Source organism: Lactuca serriola, chromosome 6, assembly GCF_051521515.1.
Source record: "Lactuca serriola cultivar US96UC23 chromosome 6, Lser_US96UC23_V15, whole genome shotgun sequence".
In the NCBI taxonomy this organism is placed as follows: Eukaryota; Viridiplantae; Streptophyta; class Magnoliopsida; order Asterales; family Asteraceae; genus Lactuca; species Lactuca serriola.
The window spans coordinates 133,516,508-133,539,231 of record NC_136413.1 but is presented as its reverse complement, the minus strand read 5'-3'; the positions used below and the strand labels follow the sequence as shown (position 1 = coordinate 133,539,231).

General features: G+C 38.4%; 1 protein-coding gene across 1 annotated transcript; it reads right to left on the bottom strand.

Annotated features, from left to right (window-relative positions):
* Positions 1–3,079: 3,079 nt before the first annotated feature.
* On the bottom strand, positions 3,080–4,444 carry LOC145056873 (expansin-A7-like). Its single transcript, XM_079004596.1, has 3 exons — positions 4,245–4,444; positions 3,792–4,101; positions 3,080–3,658 (listed from the first exon to the last, which is right to left on the bottom strand). The coding sequence occupies exons 1-3, from the start codon at positions 4,414–4,416 to the stop codon at positions 3,340–3,342; spliced, it is 801 nt and encodes a 266-aa protein (XP_078860722.1). The 5' UTR covers positions 4,417–4,444; the 3' UTR covers positions 3,080–3,339.
* Positions 4,445–22,724: the final 18,280 nt, after the last annotated feature.

Genomic DNA, 22,724 nt, shown 5'->3' with positions numbered 1-22,724 from the left:
CAACCATGAGGAGGATGGTGTACACCGGTGAACATATTGTTCATAAACACCTATAGGTTGCGAGCCTGCCAGCGTTCCACTAAATTGTCTAGATAGTCCGTGGTCGTCATTTATACTTCGTTGGATGACTGGATCAGCTTAAACATCGAGGCCTCTCATCATTTTATTTCATCTTTCGTCATCTATTTCATCTATCCATCTTCACCCAACATATTGATAGGTATAAAATACATATACAGTTTAAATCAAGTAAAACATGTATAAATCGTTCATCCAACATAGATATTAAGAACGCATATAATATGCACATATAGCACGTAATTTATATTAAATACTTGATATCTATGTGTAAGATGAAAGTAACTATGCACTCACTTGTTAAAGTGATGATTCCCAACTCGGGCAACGCTTCACTTCTTAATAATTTATTTTCCTCCAAGGAAACTTAGTATTATTACCATTAGGTTTTAGTCTAATATTTATCATGACTATTTACGAGCATTATTATTTTATAAGTGTTAAACAATACTTTTCAACCACTATGTACACACAGGGGTCATACAGGAAACACCGAAGGGCAGGACCATTTTGGTATTATAGAACTTCTAAAATCCAACAACCCTATGTGGCCCTTCAAACCAGATTCCCCGTACCGCGAGTAGTTAAAAGATATTATAATAATACTTTTTATATTATATTTTATAATATATATATATATATATATATATATATATATATATATATATATATATTGTTTATAAGTTCATAATAAAGATAAAAATTTAAACATAAGCTATATTTAAAGCAGGGTAAGCATAACTCACTTACCGGGAGGTTTGCTAGAAACCAGGCTCTGCGGGGGCAGAACTTTCCGTGTCGAAAAGCTCTTCTTCTTGGAGCCGTCTGGCGCTCCGGGGCTTTCCTCTCGCACTTAGAAGTTACTATAGGTTGGGGGAGGGTTTTAGAAATGTTAGAAAGGGAAAGAAGGGTGAAGGAGTAAGTAAAAGAGGCAACCCTCACATCCCTTTTATAGGCTCAGATCTGCGGTTACACTGGGCGCACCCTCGTAGGTATGTTGCGCGTACCTCGGTGTGCAGTGTGTACCAGCTTACACAACGTGTAGTAGAGGATAGATGGCAAGGTTCAGATGCGGTGACGTGGTCGTTTCGGAGCCAAGTGTGCGAGACAGCGAGGGGTGCAGGCTATGTACGCAAGGCCTACCTGTACCCTTCCAATAGCCCATCCCGACTTCTAAATTTAATAAATTTCGCATACGAGTTTCGTTTTCAACATTCTTAATATCCACGCTTAGGTGTCGACGTACTCTACAACTTTCGTTTAGACTCCATCGGGTAATTTTAACTTTATTTTTAAATTATATTTTTAACACGCTGGGACAGGTAAAGTCTGTTAAAATTTTCATAACTTTATTGTCTGATGTACGTTTTCGATTGTCTTTTAACAAAGTTCCAACAGTTTGTTTGGATATAAAAAAAAGTTTGTTTGGATATAAAAAAAAGTATCGAGAAATGAAATATATAACATTTAGATTATTATACATAAGTTTAGTCTCTAATCTAAGAATCATTATGATAACGCTAATCATGGATTTAAGAATCTCGTTAATAGACTTGTTATAACCGGTTCTCTTGCCACATCCACAATATTTGTCACCTCATACTCACCCACCTGACAGCCCCTTTTTCCATCTTCTTGCTCCCAACTCTGTTTTTTCTTTAAAATTATTGCTTTTGGGGATTAGGGTTAAGAAGCTCCTGTCTGACTATGTTCTATCTAATTTTAATGTTTTCTTACAAAGCGAAGTTAAATTTGCATTATTCAACAATTCTATTTAAAAGGTCAAATTTTAGGTTATTTAGATTAGGGATTTATAAGTTTCACGGTAATGATCTTGGGTACTTTATAGGTTTCTTACAAACGACTCAATTAAGTATAGAGATGATACACTTTTCTCAAATCCCAATTGCATAATTGACGATTTTGTTTCTGCTCATGTGAAGGTCGAATGCAAGTGTATAACCGGTTTGCTTTCCACATTCTGTTTGCTTTTGGGGATTAGGGTTAAGAAGCTCCTGTCTTACTATGTTCTAATTTTAATGTTTTCTTACAAAGCGAAGTTAAATTAGCATTATTCAACAATTTTATTTAAATGGTCAAATTTTAGGTTTTTTAGATTAGGGATTTATAAGTTTCATGGTAAAGATTTTGGGTACTTTATAGGTTTCTTATGCACAACTCAATTGAGTATAGATATGATACACTTTTCTCAAATACCAATTGCATAATTGAGGATTCTGTTGTTGGTCATGTGAAGGTCGAATGCAAGTGTATAAGATAGTGAAGGAAGCACTGAAGGATGAAGCTACTGTAGAACTAGCGAATTTCAACAATAAACCACCAGATACACTAATCATTGAGGAGATGCAGGTTCGGATGGAGAAAATGGAAGAGGATTTGCATATTATAAGGGTAGATGACGAATATCCAATTTTATGTGCCAAGGATTTGGATCCTCGTAAAGATGAAAAATCATCTCCTGCTAAAATTGATGTGAAGAAGATCTTCATTCGATCGCGCTTATAAAGAGAGCTTAATCTTGGGATAGTACAGTCGACTGGAGGATCGATGCGTCGGCTCGAATCCGGAGGTGCCATAAGAGAGCTTAGTTCGTTCAAAGTTGGAATTGAACACCGAAGATTGCTAGCTTTAGAAATTGGATAAGTAAGATTCTGATAGAAAAACAAGACGTTTTGGCAGCGGGAAACGAAAAGAAGATTGAAGGAGAATAAATCGTTGTTTTTCATCCTTTTCGAGTCATGTACATTCCCTATGAACAAACGGAGGAGGTGGGTCAGTGCGGGTCATTGGTCAAGGAAAGTGGGGTTCATAAGTGTGTATGTGGCATTAATAATTGAGGTGCCAAAAATGTGACCAGTTTACCCCTTCAAAACTTCCAAAACAACCTCATCGACCCGACAAAAATTAGTTTGTTCCCCTATAAAGCCAAGAAAATTTTTTAGGTACTCAAATGACCAACCCAAAAAAGTTGCTAGGGCAATTGTGTCATTAACCAAAAGAACGCAACACGATGGATATTTATAGTAGCTAAAATACATAGCTAGGTTAAATCCATCTCTAACCCATTAGAATGTTTTAATTTTAATGGGATGGACGGAAATTACAATTTGAAAAACACTAACTGGATGCAATATAACTTAGACGCAGATGTACTAGCTTCAACTCAATCAAACGGTTTCAAATGCGTTTGAAGAGATGCAACATTAAGAGGTGTTTGAATACTGTAAACACGGCCGGTAATCAATGGAAGTTGACGTTGCCTTGATATGTCAACCCTAAGTTCCAGTTAGCAGGGGCGACATTGTAGGCAGTGATAGTCTGTTTGGTGGTGTATGAAGTTATTCTGAAAGAGAGGGCTTGTCCCTTAAGAGTAGCAAAAGCTTGGTACGACGCACCCCAGTTATGACTCATGCTCATCCAACCTGTCTTCGTCCCTTTCACCCACATCTGTTTGATGTCTCCAGCACCAGCAACATTCATCACATACACCAACAGCCAGTACCCATTGCCTTGAAAAGAGAATCTGATGCCACCTTTCCTAATAGCATTGCATGGTACCCTAAAATACCAAAATATGTAATTAGCATGCCCGTAGAATACATATCAAATTAAATTAATTTGTTCATCTCTGTGCATCAAAAGTTATAAAGTAGAAAAGCTTGATGCTTTCTAGTATGGGAACAGAAATTTACCTGCGGTACATGACAGGGACAATGCCTGCCTTCCACTGAGCAATTTTCATGAACGCAGGCTTGGCCATGTCGAAGTGGGTTCTAGGAGGGTTACACCATCCACCATTGTTTGAATCCTGTGACCAGTTAGGCGGGCAGAGGTTGGTGGCAGTAACGGTGGTGTATCCTTTGTAGCACCATGGAGATTGGACACACCGAATTTGGTAACATTGACCACAGGCATAACCATCGTTAAAGATGGTTGTGCTCAAAGCAGCTGTATCCGTTCCGTATCCATTAGTTATCAAGTTTCCATATCCACAAGCACCACCTGAATATATATATATATATATATATATATATATATATATATATATATATATATATATATCCAAAAATGTTATATTCACTTGAGAGTAATTAAAACGGATATTTGATAGCTAGAAGATACTAGCTTTAAGCCATGATATTTACCCATGGTTTCAGATGCACTCTCATCCCCATAAAATGTCGCATGGGCAAGGGTCCATGGACTCGGTACGTAGCCATGGTAAACAGCTTCGCTAGGTTTCACAAACCAGGAGAAGGCAAGTGTGATGATGTTAAGGATGAAGAAAAACCTCCGTGGATGATGAAGTGAAGCCATGGTGACTTTGAAGTTGTGAACTTTTTTGTACAAGTGCTGCTTATAGACTTCACTAATTCACGAGCTATTTATAGCACCCAAACACTAACGACATAATGTCCGCAGTGGTTTTGCCCTTTGTGGCCCTCACGAAGGTTGACATAAGTAAGTCAACATTGATTACATTTTCCTAATACTATACATCAATCCAAGTTCATCCTAACATACATTCATTCCCCAAGTAAAAAAAAATCATATAGAAAATTGACTGAACTCAAAGTAAATGATCGATAATATATACTAACATTAGTAACAAGCTAATATGAAAATTTTACATATAGTGACTTTTTAAGATATTGAACGGTTGCTAATAAGAATAAGAAATATTTTTAAGATGTTCATATTGGTACGACAGTATTTTACTTTGCACGAATGAAATCCCACGAAAGTCGATGAGAACGTGCAAGCAGGTTGTATGCTCGTTTGTTTGGATATAATAATAAAAAAAAGTATATCGAGAAATGAAATGTCTAACATTTAGATTATTATACATAAGTTCAGTCTCTAATCTACGAATCATTATGATAACGCTAATCATGGGTTTAAGAATCTCGTTGACTGCATGTTTATTGGTTGAAAGATTTTTGTTCCACGTTTGGTTATCCTTTGTCGCCGACTTTTCGTATATGTGGAATTTATCGCATTATTGAGGCTACGTGATATCGACATCTAATTTTCGTAGAATCAAGTGATAAATGAACTCAAAATTTAGTAAGAATTTAATCTTAATTATTCCAGTCATAGAGATCAAGTTAATTAGTATGCAATTCATCAATAATTTCTACCCCTGAGATTGTGCGCACAACAAGGATTGGGCGTTCGATTGGGTTTGATATCGATGAGGAAAATGAGATCCTCATTGAAGCTATGGGTGAGACAGATGCTTGTAATCATACTCGATGAATATAGTTTCTTTAAATATTCGTGGTCTTGGTGAAACTCGATTGGGTGCAATCCCTTCGTCGTCTTCATAAAACCTCTTTTTTTGGTTTACAGGAAACCCATCTAGACGGGTCTCTTAATCGTGAGATGATTAGAGAATGTTGGGGTGATTACAATTTTGAATTTGTGTATGAAAATGCATCTGGTAGATCAAGTGGGCTGGTATCTATCTGGGACACGAATTACTTCACTTCTTCTGAGATCATTAAATCTCGTTCCTTTTTTATTGTTATTGGTATCTGTTCAGCCTACTCCTGCTCGGTGGCCTTTGTGAATGTCTATGGACCCCAATCCCCTTCTGAGAAACGCAAGCTATGGGAGGAGTTGCTTCTCATTAAAAATTCTCGCTCAGCATGCTGGATTGTCCTTGGAGATTTTAATGTGGTGAGAAGACAGGAGGAGCGTATTAATTCCATGTTTCGTCAATCTAGTGCTAATTATTTCAACAAGTTCATCGAATTAGCGGGATTTCATGAACCAAAAATGGGGGGTTTTCGATTTACTTATTTTTCAAAAGTCTGGAGTGAAACTTAGCAAACTAGATCGTTTTCTTATTTGTTCTGAGTTCTCCAAGTTGTTCCTTCATGTATCAGTCACGGCTCTACCAAGAGATAAATCAGATCATTGTCCCATTCTACTTTCTCAATCCAAAGCAAACTTTGGTCCCCTTCCATTCAAGCTATTCAATTCCTGGCTAACCAGACAAGGGTTCGATGAAGTGGTTAGCAAGGCCTGTCGTGAATTCATCGGTTTTGGTCCCCCCCCCCCCCTCCCACGACTCGAGGCTATTGAATAAGTTGAAAGCAATCAAAAAGGCGATTAGTGAATGGCGATTTTTGGAGTTTTCTAAGGAATCGGCAAAACTTATAAAACTCAAGGAGGCTCGTATTGATATTGATAAAAGGCTTGATTGTGGTTGTTTTAATGATGTCGATTTGGATGAAAGAACCAGAATTTCAGGAAGAATAGAGGAACTTGAAAGGCTCGCAATGATTGATTTGAAGCAAAAAGCCCGGATTAAATGGACAATTGACGGGGATGAAAATTCTTGTTTTTTCCATGGATATGTATCCAACCAATCGAGGAGGAATCACATACAAGGCGTTCTAATTAATGGTGAATGGGCGAGTGATTCGGTGGCCATGAAAGCAGAGTCGGCACGATTTTTTGCTGAAAAATTCAGTGAAAGATGGGCACATAGAACAAAATTTCACAGCAGTAAATTCAAAATGATTTCTGATGCCAGTTGTGGATTTTTGGAGGAAAATTTTTCTTGTGAAGAGATTAAAAATGCTATTTGGAGTTGTGGTAGCGAGAAAGCCCCAGGGCCTGATGGCTTCACATTTAAATTCTTCAAACGCTTTTGGTCGATACGAAAGGATGATATTGTTGGTTGTGTTAGATATTTTGAGGCATTTGGGTCTTTATCAAGGGGCTGCAATTCCTCCTTCATCACATTAGTTGCCAAAACGAAGGACCCTCTTGTTCTTAACGATTATAGACCCATTATCCTCATTGGGTCTATTTATAAGATCATCTCCAAGTTACTTGCCTCCAGATTAAAATCAGTGATCAGTGAATGCATTGATGAGGTCCAAATGGCGTTTGTGGCTAATAGATACATCTTGGAGGGCCCGCTCATAGTCAATGAAATTTGCTCTTGGGGGAAGGCGAAAAAGAAAAAAATACTTATCTTCAAAGCAGACTTTAATAAGGTCTTTGACTCATTAAATTGGGGTTACTTGGATTCTACGATGTCACAAAAGAATTTTGGAAGTAAATGGAGAATGTGGATAAGAGGGTGTTTGGCATCAACAAAGGCGTCGGTGATTGTAAATGGTCGTGTGACATGTGAATTCCCACTTCAAAAAGGTGTTCGTCAAGGAGACCCGCTCTCGCCATTCCTCTTCATCATGGAAATGGAGGATTTAAATATTGCTATGAAAGAAGCTGTGGAAAAGGGCATTTTCAAGGGTCTTTCTATTCCAAACGTTGGGCCTCCAATGTCGCATATATTCTATGCGGATGATGTGATTTTCTTGGGTGAATGGTCAAAGCATAATATTGATAACCTTGGTCGTATCCTTAGATGTTTTTATGTTTCATCAGGGCTTCAAGTGAATTTTAAAAAATCAAAACTTGTTGGCAGTGGTGTGATCGATCGAGAGGTTGAAAGATAGGCAGCCTCGCTAGGGTGTGAACCAGATTCCCTCCTCTCTACGTATCTTGGGGTTCCGGTTGGGGCTAATATGAACTTAATAAAAATTGGAAGCCAATTGTGGATAAGTTCAAATCAAAATTATCGATGTGGAAAACAAAAAATTTAAGCTTTGGTGGTAGAATAAAGCTTGCTAAAGCCGTCTTGGGTAATCTTCCCAATTATTATTTATCGATCTTCACTGCCCCAACAGGTATACTTGAAATCTTGGAAAGGATTCGGAGGAACTTTATTTGGGGGGGGGGGGGAGGTGAGACCCAAAAGATCAATTGGGTGACATGGGAGAGATTAATAGCACCACGTGATGTTGGGGGTCTCGGTATTGGACCCATAAAAGCTCCTAACATTTCTTTATTATCTAAATGGTGGTGGAAGCTCAAAACTGTTGGATTGGTTTCTAAGCCTGTAACTATATTTGGTAAGTACTTGACCCGGTTGTGCATGGTCCTTTTGGGTTGCCTTCACCATAGCAACTTGACAGGGTGATTTATAAAGAGAGAAGAGATATTATTATATGAATATATTATGAGAATAATATATTAAAGGAATAATAATATTATTTGATTAATGTAAGTCATAAATTAATTAGGAATTAATTTGGTGACTTAAAGAGGTTAATTGAATAAAGGGGCATAAACTGTCAAATGTGTGATAGTTGTGTTTTTGGGCTACGAATCCTTATGGATATTAGGGTTGCCGAATTTTAGGGTTAGATATCTTAAAATTCGTTCAAGCCTCATATCTAGAAGGATCTTTGGATTGCTTAGGGCCTAAGTTATTCAATTAGGGTTTAGGATGTAACCCTAGTAGCTCATAGTATAAATAGACCCTATGGGTGAGGGAAATCGGCCACTCTTGTTAGATTGAAACCCTAGAGCCGATTTCCTCACCTCTCCTCTCTCTCTAAATCATCCTCTTGTTAGTTGGTGTTTGTAAGCCATTAGAGGAGTGACAATTGTGACTCTAAGCTCCAAGATCAAGAAGATTCAAGCAAGCAACTTAAGGTATTCTTCCAGATCTGATTTCATATGTTATGATTCAATTGTTTACACTAGATCTAGAATTATAAGCCTTGGAAACATTGCATGTTCAATTAGAGAAACCTAGATCCAAGCATTAGTGTTTTCATTTGCACATAGGAAAGTTCTTATGGCTCGAACCCATTAGTGGTATCAGAGCTTTGATTGATTTCTATTTAATTGATGCTTTGGTTGATTGCTTTTCACATAAAAGAATCGTTTTTTGTGCCCCTGACTGATGAACTCGGCGAGTTCGAGCGTCAGTTAGAGCAGATTTCAGGATTTCTTGTTGTTTTGCTTGAGGATACTTGCCTTAATTGCTTTGGGTCATTAATATCAGAATTTTATCATATATTTGAGTATATCCTTGACCAAACAAAAGATAATTACCATTTGATTGAATGATAATTTCCTTATATGATATTAATTGATTATTTGAATTAAATTGTTAAATTGTCTTGCAAGTAATATTGACTAGGTCAAATTTAGATAATCATTAAATTAATTAGTTGATTTATATTATTTTATATTTCATCCTTTATCTTTTGAAAAGTTCTAAACTTGTCCTCAAGTTTTGAAATTTAAGTTTTGTGATTAAAAGTTTACTTTGAATAATTTAAATTTCATAACCCTAAAATTTTACAAGTTTAAAATTCAACCCTATACTATTATATAATTACAATCTTAATATATATATATATATATATATATATATATATATATATATATATATATATATATATATATATATGTATATGTATAATTTAAATGCTAGACTTACCGTTAGTAGGCCACATTCATCAAGCCGGTCTATAAGGTGGGTATAAGGTTGCTGCCTATAAAATTGCGCTTAATGGATGTACACTCACACCCACTGCTTGCTTGACTGGTGGAGGGTCGTTAGCCAAACGGGTAGGATAGGGCCATCCTCTCCTCATTAATAAGTATAATGAATCTAGATAAAGTAACTAAAATGTTTTACAAAATTCCCAATCTTAGTTACTTTAGGCAATGTGAATTGATGCAATCTCATGAAATTACACTTTGTACCCTTGCTAAGAAGTTAGTGGAGCGTGTGTGATTAACCGGCACACTAATTAGTTCTAAGCAAAGGTGGCAAAGGGTGACTCATTGTTTGTCATAGTTCGATGGAGCGTGTGTGGATAACCGACACATCGAATAGGTGACTGTAACTATGAGGGAACCATGTATATTTGCATGGTTATTCACACCCGCTTTGTGATCCTCGGCATCCCAGTCACAAACTAGAGGGGCATATCGAGATTTAAACATGCCATTGAAAGGTTCAATGAATCTCAAAAGAATCTAGGAGTTTTTAATTTCAATACATTTAAAACTTAATCTCTTTATGTTTTTCATGATGAAGAATTAGTGAATCGTCATTCACTTACCTTCAAATTATTTTCATGTAGATTACGGCATCCCTTTTCCAATATGTAAATAATGTTGTTGGATCCTAGCCCTAATTTCTCTTTTTGGGAGTTTAATTAGGGATTCATTTCTAATCAAACTTTATTCTTTTCTATGTCAGATGTCGAACTCAAACAACAACAATGCTTCCGGCTCGTTCTCACTCATGAATTTGTAAGGGAGAGTGATAATCGACGGGTCCAATATCAATGATTGGATCTGCAACATCCAAATGGTCACTCGTTACGAGGACAAAGAGTATGTTCTGGATAAGGAGATGAAGGAGGTGAACATCAACACTATTACTCCCGAAGAAATCGCTGCCTTTAAGGCCCATGAGCGTGATGCTACGAAAGTCCATTGCATCATGCTAGCGACCATGACTGTTGAACTTCAAAAGTCCTATGAGGACTACTATCCCTATGAGATGCATCAAGACTTGGTGGACCGTTACATTTAAAGTGCGAGGCAAGAGAGGTATGAGATCATCACTTCGATGATCACTGCCAAAATGGGCAGTGGAGCGTCCCTTACCGCTCATCTACAAAAGATGTAGAGATATGTCGATCGTCTGCTAAAGTTGAATGTTAACTTTGATGAAGACCTGGAAATTGACATTATCCTTCACTCATTGCCTCCCTGCTACAACCAGTTCCGCATGACCTATCACATGAATAAAGAAGACATCACCTTGAGTAAGCTCCAAGGATTGCTGAAAACTGCTGAGAGCAATCTGAAAGACAAGTCTGTTGCATCAACTCCCACTCCAACCGCTACTCCTGTTTTGGCCATAGGGCAAGGGAGGGGCAAGAAGAGGAAGGCTCCCTCCAAGAGCAACCACAAGGGTAAATCCCAAGATGGTACCTCTTCTAGTGGAACCAAGGTTGGTTCTGCTAAGCCCAACTCTAACCCGAAGGAGGCAGAGTGCCACCACTGCCACAAAATAGGGCATTGGAAAAGAAGTTGCCCGGAATATCTGCAAGCCATCAAGGATGGGAAGATCAAGCCGTCTTTCGTAGGTATTTACACAATTAAATCTAATGATTCATCACATGCTAGTTCTTGGGTTCTTGATACAAGATGTGGTTTTCACATATGTTCTGATTTGTAGGGACTAAGAAGAGATGGGAATGTGGAGCATGGAAGAATAAATCTAATCATGGGGAACAGAAGATCATTGCCTGTCACCAAGATTGGAGTGTAATCTTTAGTGCTTAGTAATGGATTAGGTTTAGATTTAAATAATTGTTGCTATTCGCCAGATATGGTAAGAAACATCATTTCATTTCATGGTTTGTTTAGACAAGGATTTAGATATTCGTTTGATAATGAGAAAGGTTCAATTTATGCTTATCTAAATGGTGTTTTATATTTTTAAGCATTGCCTTGTAATGGAATTTATGAAACTGTTATGGTTCTAGATAACCTAGGAAATGATGTGTTGGGTGTGGATTCATCCAATAGTATGGATAAAGCATGCTTGTGGCATTGTCGTCTTGGACATGACCAAGTCACCCTTCACTGGCACTTGTGCGAGGGGTGAGGATTTATTGGATCTCATACATACAGATGTAAGTGGGCCCTTTAGATCCACCACAAGGGATGCAAACCGCTTCTATGTGACTTTCACCGATGACTATAGTAGATATGGGTATATCTATTTAATCAAGCACAAGTCAGAAACCTTTGAAAAGTTCAAAGAGTTTAAACAAGAAGTGGAGAATCAAGTGGGCAGGAAAATGAAGATGCTTCGATCCAATCAGGGAGGAGAGTACCTAAGTCTTGAATTCCATGACTACCTCAAGGAATGCGGAATAGTTTCGCAATTGATGCCACCTAGGGGACCACAATTGAATGGTGTAGCTGAGAGGCATAATCGAACCTTGCTAGACATGATTCGTTCCATGATGAGTTGTGCTTCACTATCTATCTCATTCTGGGGGTATGCCTTAGAGACTGCCACCTATATCCTTAACTTAGTTCCTACAAAGAAGGTTGCCAAAACACCTCACGAGATGTGGACAGGGAAAGCTCCCTCATTGGCACATATCAAGATTTGGGGTTGCGAGGCTTTCGTAAGACGAGAGACTCACGACAAGCTCGAACCTCGTAGTGAGCGGTGTATTTTCATCGGCTACCCGCAGAAATCCTTTGGATATCTCTTCTATAGACTGAGTGACAATGTTGTCTTCGTTGTGAGGAGAGGGGTTTTCCGAGAGCGAGAACTCATAAGCCAAGGGGATAGTGGAAGGCAAATCGAACTTGAAGAGATTCAAGAATCGAGCGATGAAGGAACTTCGAACGCTGGCGCTCAACCCGAGGAGGAAACTCCGGTTGAACTGATTGACGAGTCCTTACCTCTTAGACGTTCCGAAAGAGTTAGACTTCAACCCTAGTTATATGGTTTTCATATTACTACAGAAGGGGACACGTATATTAGTGATATTACACTAATAAATTTAGATGAACCTAACAGCTATAAGGAAGCCTTGGCAGGCCCGGAGTCTGCAAAATGGAAAGAGGCGATGCACAGCGAGATTCAGTCCATGTACGACAACCAAGTTTGGAATTTTGTTGACCATGTGCCCAGGCGTAAGACGGTTGGGTGCAAGTGGATCTTCAAGAAGAAGACCGACATGGATGGGAAGGTGCACACATATAAGGCACGACTGGTTGCGAATGGCTTTACTCAAACTCCCGGAGTTGACTATGATGAGACCTTCTCACCAGTTGCTAAAATAAAGTCTATTAGGGTTATCCTGGCCATTGCTGCATTTCATGATTATGAAATATGGCAAATGGATGTCAAAACCGATTTCCTTAATGGGAAGTTGGCTGAGGATGTTTACATGGCTCAACCATAGGGTTTTGTCGATACGAAGCATCCCAATAGGGTGTGCAAGCTTGAGAAGTCCATTTATGGACTTAAACAAGCATCTTGCAAATGGAATCTTTGCTTCGATGAGAAAGTCAAAGAGTTTGGGTTTGTACGAAGCGAAGATGAATCATGTGTTTATATCAAAGCCAGTGGGAGTATAGTTAGCTTCCTCATATTGTATGTCGATGACATACTGCTCATAGGAAACGACATCCCGGCACTGCAGGAGGTTAACTCCTGGCTCGGGAAGTGCTTCGCTATGAAGGACCTCAGAGAGGCTTCCTATATTCTGGGAGTAAGGATAGTGAGAAACCGAAGTAAGAGACTAATAGGACTTAGTCAGAATACTTACCTGGAGAAAGTACTAAAATGTTTTAGTATGGAAAATTCAAAGAAGGGAGAGTTACCAATCCAAATCCATGCCAAGTTGAGTAAGACTCAATGCCCGAGTACCAAAGTCGAGATAGCATAAATGAGCCGAGTACCATACGCTTCCGCAGTTCGCTCGATTATGTATGCTATGACTTGTACTCGCCCTAATGTGGCCTTTGCTTTGAGCATGGTCAGTAGATATCAAGGGAACCCTAACAGAGCACATTGGACCGCAGTCAAGAACATTCTTAAGTACCTTCAGAGGACCAAGGAATGGTTTCTAGTCCTAGGTGGGAGTGATGACTTAAAGGTGCGGGGGTATGGTGACGCCAGCTTTCAGACTGACAGGGACAACTACCATTCGCAGTCGGGCTAGGTCTTCACCCTTAATGGAGGAGTAGTGACTTGGAAAAGTTCCAAGCAAGAAATTATAGATGATTCAACGTGCGAATCATAGTACATTGCAGCGAGTGAGGCGTCAAAAGAGGCGATATGGTTGAAGAACTTCATTGGAGACCTTGGAGTTGTACCTGCCATAAAGGAGCCTATGGAAATTTTTTGTGATAATCAAGGAGCGGTTGCCTTAAGGAACCGAGGGATCATGGTAGATCTCGACATATCGACAGAAAGTATCACTTTATTCGACATCATGTAGAAGAAGGACACCTCGTAGTAAAGAGGGTATCGTTAGAGGATAACCCAGCAGATCCGCTTACGAAGGGACTGAGTAGGGTTAAGCACTTGTAGCACGCTAGGAGCATTGGGCTGATGGACGATATTAGTTTAAATTAGATTGTTTAGAAACATGTAATAGATAAATGTAATTGACATTTGATGATTAAATAAAGGAGTATTGTTTATAAGTAAAGCTACTGTCTTATGTTAATTGTTTAACTATTGTTTCACTTTGCATGTTTTGACTTCCTGAATAATTGAGTTATTGAGAATAATCGAATTATTCGAACGGTCCACAGTCGTTCATATGTTGGAGGTAGGTATGAATGAAGAGTGTCATGAATAGGTGTGTAGATTGTCTAAAAGGTATTAGAAATAGCAAAAGTTTGCTACAACGTTCATGAGTGATTATGAACAAAATTTGAGCATTGGAATAAACCCGCACTTGCTGGAATCACTTCATGTAATTTATCACGAGTGATCGCAAGACGATAATATCATATGGTCTTAAAACCTAGATATATGGTTTATTGTTTGCTGATTGGTTGTGCATTGATATTGCGAAAACGCATCAGTAACTTGATGCTATAAAACGCATTGTTGTGTATGATTTAATTAGTAAATAGTAAATGCATATAAGTCGAAGTTTATATGTTCCTTTTATCCTAAGAGGGTAAAAGCGATATCAGGGCCCCTCGATGATTTGATTTGACTTATGTGTCGGGCCCGGTCAGGACTGAATTGATGTGTTCAATTAAATTCCACGTCAAATGAATCTGAGATCGAGAAACCAATTGTTGGACAATAAGTATGACAATTTTCCATGTAATTTTCCGCACGATATCTAGAACAGAGGATTATACGATCCTTAATCTGAAGGACAGGATACTGATAAGATCAGAGTTTGACAACGTCTTTGAGAGCTACGATTGCTAATCGGATTATGTTTGCATTTATAGTTACTAGACTTATCCAAGTGGGAGACTGTTGGATTAGTGTCTAAGCCTGTAACTATATTTGGTAAGTACTTGACCCGGTTGTGCATGGTCCTTTTGGGTTGCCTTCATGATAGCAACTTGACAGGGTGATTTATAAAGAGAGAAGAGATATTATTATATTAATATATTATGAGAATAATATATTAAAGGAATAATAATATTATTTGATTAATGTAAGTCATAAATTAATTAGGAATTAATTTGGTGACTTAAAGAGGTTAATTGAATAAAGGGGCATAAACTGTCAAATGTGTGATAGTTGTGTTTTTGGGCTATGAATCCTTATGGATATTAGGGTGGCCGAATTTTAGGGTTACATATCTTAAAATTCGTCCAAGCCTCATATCTAGAAGGATCTTTGGATTGCTTAGGGCCTAAGTTATTCAATTAGGGTTAAGGATGTAACCCTAGTAGCTCATAGTATAAATAGACCCTATGGGTGCGGGAAATTAGCCACTCTTGTTAGATTGAAACCCTAGAGCCGATTTCCTCACCTCTCCTCTCTCTCCAAATCATCCTCTTGCTAGTTGGTGTTTGTAAGCCATTAGAGGAATGACAATTGTGACTCTAAGCTCCAAGATCAAGAAGATTCAAGCAAGCAACTCAAGGTATTCTTCCAGATCTGATTTCATATGTTATGATTCAATTATTTACACTAGATCTAGAATTATAAGCCTTGGAAACATTGCATGTTCAATTAGAGAAACATAGATCCAAGCATTAGGGTTTGCATGTGCACATAGGAAAGTTCTTATGGCTCAAACCCATCAAAAATGTCTCCTAATTCATTATGGTCTTGCATTATAAACGTTATTCACTATAGGGGGAATCCGGATGATAATATTGTTGCTTCAAAAAATATCCCTGGAGTTTGGAATAATATTGTTAGATGCAAAAATGAACTTAGAAAAGTAAACATTCTAGTTCATGATGTTATTAGAAGATCACTAACCGGCGATACTTGGGAATCAGATTTTTGCAAGGAGAACTACTATGTAGCTATGATAAGAACGAGAATAGACAGATCCCCACACCTAATATTTGACGGTGAATTTCCATGGTTTAAGTGGGTGCCACTGAAAGTTCTATATTTCGCTTGGCGAGCTAGATTGGGTCGAATCCCAACTTTGTTGGCCCTTAGCCGCAGAAATGTTAAGGTAGACTCCCAATGGTGCAGTGCATGTATCTCGAGGTTTGAAACTTCCGACCATCTCCTAGTGGACTGCCCGTTTGTGGATCATGTGTGGAGGAGTCTGGCAATGTGTTGCGGCATTGGGAAGATAATCGCCAACTCGGTTAGAGGAATTATTGATGAGGGTGTCAGACTAAAGATGGGTTCCAATTGCAAGAAGAGGGTCATGTTCTCGATCCTCTATGGTGCTCTGTGGGCTATTTGGCGTGCCAGGAATAATAGAATCTTCGAGGCGGTATTGCTGATCCGATTAAGGTTGTCGATTCGATTATGTCTATGACATTTTTGTGGGTTAAACATAGATATGGCAGGTGTAATATTAATTGGGGTGATTGGATTAGATCTCCGTTAAACTGTTTGTAATTGAACTCTGTCTTTTGTTTTTTTTTTCTCCTTCGTCTAACACCTTGCTAGGGTTGGTGTTTTTTATAATCTATATTGCCGGTTCCAAAAAAAAATCTCATCTTCATAAGTTTTTCCGTCAACATGGAGTAGCTACACGCTACTATAAATCAGAGTTTTTCTGACCGCCATTTAGTTCTTATTCCGTGTGTTTCCAAGGAAAAAGTGCATCGTAAAATACCGATAAAAAGCATTTGTCAGGTTTCACCACTTATACCGACATACTAACGAAATTTCAATCACAAATCCATTTGGTAAAATAATAATAGTTACAAAAATTGGTAAATGCTTTTAAAAAGAATCCATAATTTTTTTCATATATATATATATATATATATATATATATATATATATATATATATATATATATATATATATATATATATATATATATATATATATACTAGTTTATAAAACGTGGTAACCATGGTTACAAAATTAATTAAACTTTTATAATAAGAAATCAAAATTATTAAACAATTATTGTAAATAAATTATTAATTAAAATATATTTTTTTAATTTTATAAAATTATAATCTTATTTTAAATAAATACGTGAAATTATATCATCTTATACTTTGTATTAATTTTATTTTAATTTTAATTTTTAATATTATTAATTTAATGTAATTAGAGTGTGAAATTTAAAATAGAAAATTAATAGGTTGACAAACGACATGCATTACTTAGGAGACCTAATAAGATTACACATCGCAAAAAAAGAATAAAATATACATTAATTGAGAGACTTAATATGATGACACATATCAAAAAGAGATTAAAGTTATTCTTTTATTAGAATAGGTGTATATATATATATATATATATATATATATATATATATATATATATATATATATATATATCAGTGTTGCAAAAATCGGTTCGTAGGCCAATTAATCGTTTGGCGGTCTGCATAGGTCAAACTCGGGCTACGCGGTAATCAGCACTCCCCGACGGTCTTTGGCGCTCCTTGGATGGAAATATTTTAAAATTTCAAATTCTCAAATATTAGACCAAAATTTAAAAAAATTTAAATTTTTATATTTTTAAATATTATACAAATATTTCAAAATTTCAAAATGTTAAATTTTCAAATAATAATTTTCTTAAGGTATATTAAGTTTTAAAATAGTTTTATTAGTAATTCACTTGTCTGACGAGGAAGGGCGTGGATTTCTGATGGGGCTCTGAGCAGCAGGTGACATTTAAGACTTTGAGACAGAAATTATGAGACGCCCCAGTGTTGACCCTCCGCAATGGTGTTGAGGATTTTTTGGTGTTTTGTAATGCATTCATCACGGGTTTGGCCGCAGTATTTATGCAGCATGGGAGAGTTACTGTTTATGCTTCTCGGTAGCTGAAGCCACATGAGGTCCGTTATCTAACTCATGATTTAGATTTGGGGAAATAGTGTTTGTTCTCTAGATATGGCGGCACTACTTGTATGAGGTTTGGTGTACTATGTACACAGATCACAAGAGTTTGAGGTATCTTATGAACCAGCCGAGCCTGAATATGAGACAACATAGGTGGCTTGATGTGGTCAAGGATTATAACTACGGGATTTTGTATCACCCCCGGAAAGTGAATATAGTCATTGACGCTTTGAGCCGTAAGACGGCGAGTTCTGCTATTTGGATTCTATGTATAAGGATAGTGATCGGCTTTATGCTTCTTGAGAGGATTAGGGAGTCTCATGTCGAGGCACTTAAAAGGAAAATCAGAAACGGGAGAGACTCAGGGGTGAGATTGACAGGTTTGCTACTGACATTCGTGGTGTATGACCTGGTATGGACGGGTTTGGGTGCCAAATTTTGGTGGGATTAGAAAGGTTGTATTGGACAAAGCACACAAGTCCAAGTTTTCGATACACCTTCGAGCCACAAAGATGTATTGGTATTTGAGGCTTAGTTATTAGTGGCAATGCATGAAGGGAGAGATAGCTTGGTATGCCGAGAGGTGCTTGACATGTCGGATGGTCAAGGCCGAGCAACGGAGGCCGCATGATATGTTGCAGCCATTGGAGGTTCCCTTGTGGAAATGGGAACATATTACTATGGATTTCATCACTAAGTTGCCTCGGAAGGCTAAGAGGCATGATGCAATTTGGGTGATAGTGCATCGGTTGAGCAAGAGTGCCCACTTCTTAGCATTTGCAAGTGCTCATCGGCTAAGAAATTGGACGACATGTATGTTTGCGAGATCATTACTGGGCATGGTATTCCAGTCTTCATTGTATCGGATCGATATGTTGGGTTCACATCTTATTTCTAGCAAAAAATCCACAAGGAACTGGGTACGAGGTTGTATCTCAACACCGCTTACCATCCGCAGACAGATGGTCAGAGTGACCAGACCATTTAGACACTTGATGTAACAACCTGTTTATTTATTTAATTAATAAATAAATTAACGAACGAATAGAAGCCCTAAATAAATAATTATATAGCAAGGTGTTGGTCTCAAGGAGCTATTGGTCACAATTTTAGAAGTTGGGGATTAAAAGTGTAAGTTTCGGAGTTAGTTTATAATTATTTATGAAGAAAGGGGCTCCATGGTAATTATTTGGATTTAATTTAAAAGGAAATGAGGTCGACGGGCTGATTATGTCATAATTAAGACATTAGGGGCTGTTTGGTAAATTTTGTACCTAAGGTGTAAAGAATTTTAATGTTAAGGGTTTAAATGTTAATTATCGGATTTAATTTGAAGAAGATTTCCATAGCCAGGGTAGAAAGGGTAAATATTGGATTACTTTCGCAATTATTTGTGGTAAGGAGGGACTGGTTGTGACAAATTTGTTGGAAGTTTGGGTGGGATACGGGACTTAAACCCGATGCATTCTTTCCCTCCCATATTTGGACGAGCAAACCCTAAATATAAAAACATCACACAGCCGTCGCCCTCACTTCAACGACCTCCACCGCCGCTAGCCCTTTTGGTTGTTGTCACCGTTGTGTGTCGCAGCTGCCATCTCCTCCGTCGGAAGCAAGTCGACGACATAGGAGTAGGGTGTGCCTCTTGCCTTCTTCCCGTCACCTTTCTTCTCCTTCTTTCGTTCTGTCGTTGTTGTTATTCACACCTGGAGTTACGACCTCTCCTTCTCCGGTTTTTTGGTGATACATCTCAACCACGACCGCCGCCGCCGCAACTCCGAGCAGCTGCCTTTTCTGCTCCAGATGTCGCCTGCCACCTGAAGTGACTAAGGTAATAGCGTTCTTCGCGATGAACTCATGTGGTGTGGGTTACTACTTAGCTATGAAGTGAAGATGGATGCTCGTTTGGCCAGCAAACCCGAGAAAACCCACCATGGCTGCCAACCATGGTGGCTACCGCTGTTATTTTCTTTTCTGCCACCCTTAACCACCGTGTATGTGTGGCTCGGTGTGTGAGTAAACCCTTGGATCAATGTGTTTTTAAATTAGGTTGCTTAGTATTTGGCCGGAAATCGCAAGAGCTGCCACTGCTACCACCGTGAGGTGGTAGCTGCCACCTTTTACCACCACCGGCCACCATAGGGTGGTTGTGTGTGTGTGTTTATTTCCGTTTAGTGCGTTTATTTCTTGGGTTGTAATTGTAAATTGGAAATGAACTAATAAAAGAAATTGGAAACCACCACCTTAGGGTGGTGGCTGCCGCCACCAGCCGCCATGTCGGGTGGCGGTGTGCTTGTCTTGTGAGTTGACTCGATTAGGGATGCTTGAAACCCTAATGGGCCTTGTTAGCCTAATGGGCCCAATGAAGACAAATGGGCTTAGTGAAAATCCAAATGAGTCTAATGGACTCTAATTGACCCAATAAAACCCTAATAGGCTTGATGACATTCTAGTGGGCTTGATAAGCCCAATAAAGCCCTAAATAACCTAAAAGTCCAACAAAATTAATAAATGGGATGGTATTTGGGTTGGAAAACCTAATTAGGGTTTGGAAAACCCTAATGCAATCAAAACCCTAATTTTGGGAAAGTAATTGGGACACACGGGAATTATTTAATAACTGGGATATTAAATAATAATCATTGGCAAAAATTAATCTAAGCAATATTGGACTTAATGGATTAAGTCCTTAGTGGATGAAGCCCTTAATGGGTTAAGTAGGAAACTTAACCCTCACCGTCATTTTATGAGAAACCCTAATTTTACTTGGGTTTATTGTTGGGCCTTTCTATTGGGCCTTGATGATTGGGTTATTAATGGGCCATCCAAGATCAAGAAATTAGACTAGAATAATTTAATGGGCCTAGGGTAAGGCCCATGTAAGGGGCTTGGGCCCAATTTGGAAAATTGGACCATAGATGGGCCATAATTTGGGCCTTCATGATTATGAGGTATTCGGCCATTAGAATACCAAATGTTGGACTGGACTTTTTGGTTGGGCCTCAGAATAAGACCATGTATAGGCTTGGGCCCAATTTGGAAAATGGGGCCATATGTTGGGCCTTGATTCCTAGTTGGACTTTGGGCCTATGGATTGGGCCTTGGGCTTGAGTAATGCCTACCTTAGGGTAATGTAGTAATTATCCAAGTATGAATTTATGGATATGTGTTGTGACCCAATTATTAATTGGGTGTTATTTTGGTGTTGACAATTCGGGAATCTGTTATCCAACAGTTGGGGTTGAAGTATGCGGGACTTCAGCAGTGTGGGATTGTGTCTACAGGACTTCAGCAATGTGAGGTGAGTTACCTTCCAGTAGCGGTGGGTCTACGGACACAATCCCGACCCACCAGTAGGAGTTGTATGTTAGATGATTGTCTTTGTGATATCATCTAGGTTTGCTACTACCTGATATGTTATATGCTGGCATGATATGTTATATGTGATAGTACTAGAGTACGGTTGTTAGGACCAAAGGGTAAGTCAGGCACCCCAGATATGTCTGACAGTATGTGATGATATGTTTATATGTTGGCATGATATGTTATATGTGATAGTGGTAGTAGGAGGGGAATAGTCCCCAAGTTCGGTTGTTAGGACCGAAGGGTAGTTCGGACACCCCAGATATGTCTGATAGTATGTTTGTGTTATGATATATGTGATAGTAGCAATAGGGGGTGGAATAGTCCCCAAGGATCGATTGTTAGGACCGACGGGTAGGTTAACACCCAAGAATGGCTTGACATGGGTAGGTCAGTACCCCAGAATGGCTTGACATGGGTAGGTCAGCACCCCAGAATGGCTTGACGCGGGTAGGTCGGCACCCTAGAATGGTCGTACCGGGTAGGTCGGGCACCCAAGAATTCCCCGGCAGTATGTATGTTATGTGATTGTATGGTATGTGGTATGATGGGGGAACTTACTAAGCTTTGTGCTTACGGTTTTCACTTTTTGGTTTCAGGTTCCCTTTTCTAAAGGAAAGGAGCCGGCTCGATCGCAACGCATCACACTATGGTTTTCCGCACAGGAGATCTTTGGGATTACACTCTGATATTGTTTTATGATAACATGTTTTGATTATTTCTACTTTGGTTTTGACATGACATGATATTATGGATGTTTTCTTAAACTGTTGGTTATACAATAATGTATTTAAAAATTAAATTTTTGGCCTGTATTTTTGGGATGTTACAAGTTGGTATCAGAGCCTTGGTTGGAGGGATTCGGGCACACTCTCGGGTGTGTCTGAACTCAAACTAAGGACTTGGTATGAAAATTTTCAATAGTAAAATCATTTTATAAAAGATGTTTGAAAAGAGAAAAGATATTTGAAAAGAACAAGGTGTGTGATGTGTGCAATCAGTCGACCTCAAGTAAGCCTTCCCAAAGATATCCATACATGTTATGAGATGTTATGATATGATATGCTTATGAGAACTGCATGCTAGATTAGGGCTAAGGATCTATGAGGATGCCTTATATGCCTATTATATGTGCTTGTAGACTTGCATGCTAGTACTGATCAGTCTGTGATAGGATAGCCTGTTTAGGTTATGCCTAATTGTATGAGCCTTTGAATTGCATGTACATATTCCTGATTAGAGGGTAAAATGATTTGATTGGAATATGATGGTTAGATTTTCCATTGTCTGAATGCTGCTTGCTTTGTGCTTTGTGGGACTCTTAGTAATGTGAGCTAACTATTAAGTGAATATGCTAAGTCACATAGGACACATGCCGGATAATCTCAGAGTGAGAGACT

Excerpts from the sequence above, each read along its gene's own strand:
- LOC145056873 (XM_079004596.1), bottom strand. The coding sequence starts at position 4,416 with ATGGCTTCACTTCATCATCCACGGAGGTTTTTCTTCATCCTTAACATC. Across the intron at positions 4,102-4,244 it reads GAGTGCATCTGAAACCATGG|GTGGTGCTTGTGGATATGGA; the intron begins GTAAATATCATG and ends ATATATATTCAG. Across the intron at positions 3,659-3,791 it reads GTCCCTGTCATGTACCGCAG|GGTACCATGCAATGCTATTA; the intron begins GTAAATTTCTGT and ends TTGGTATTTTAG.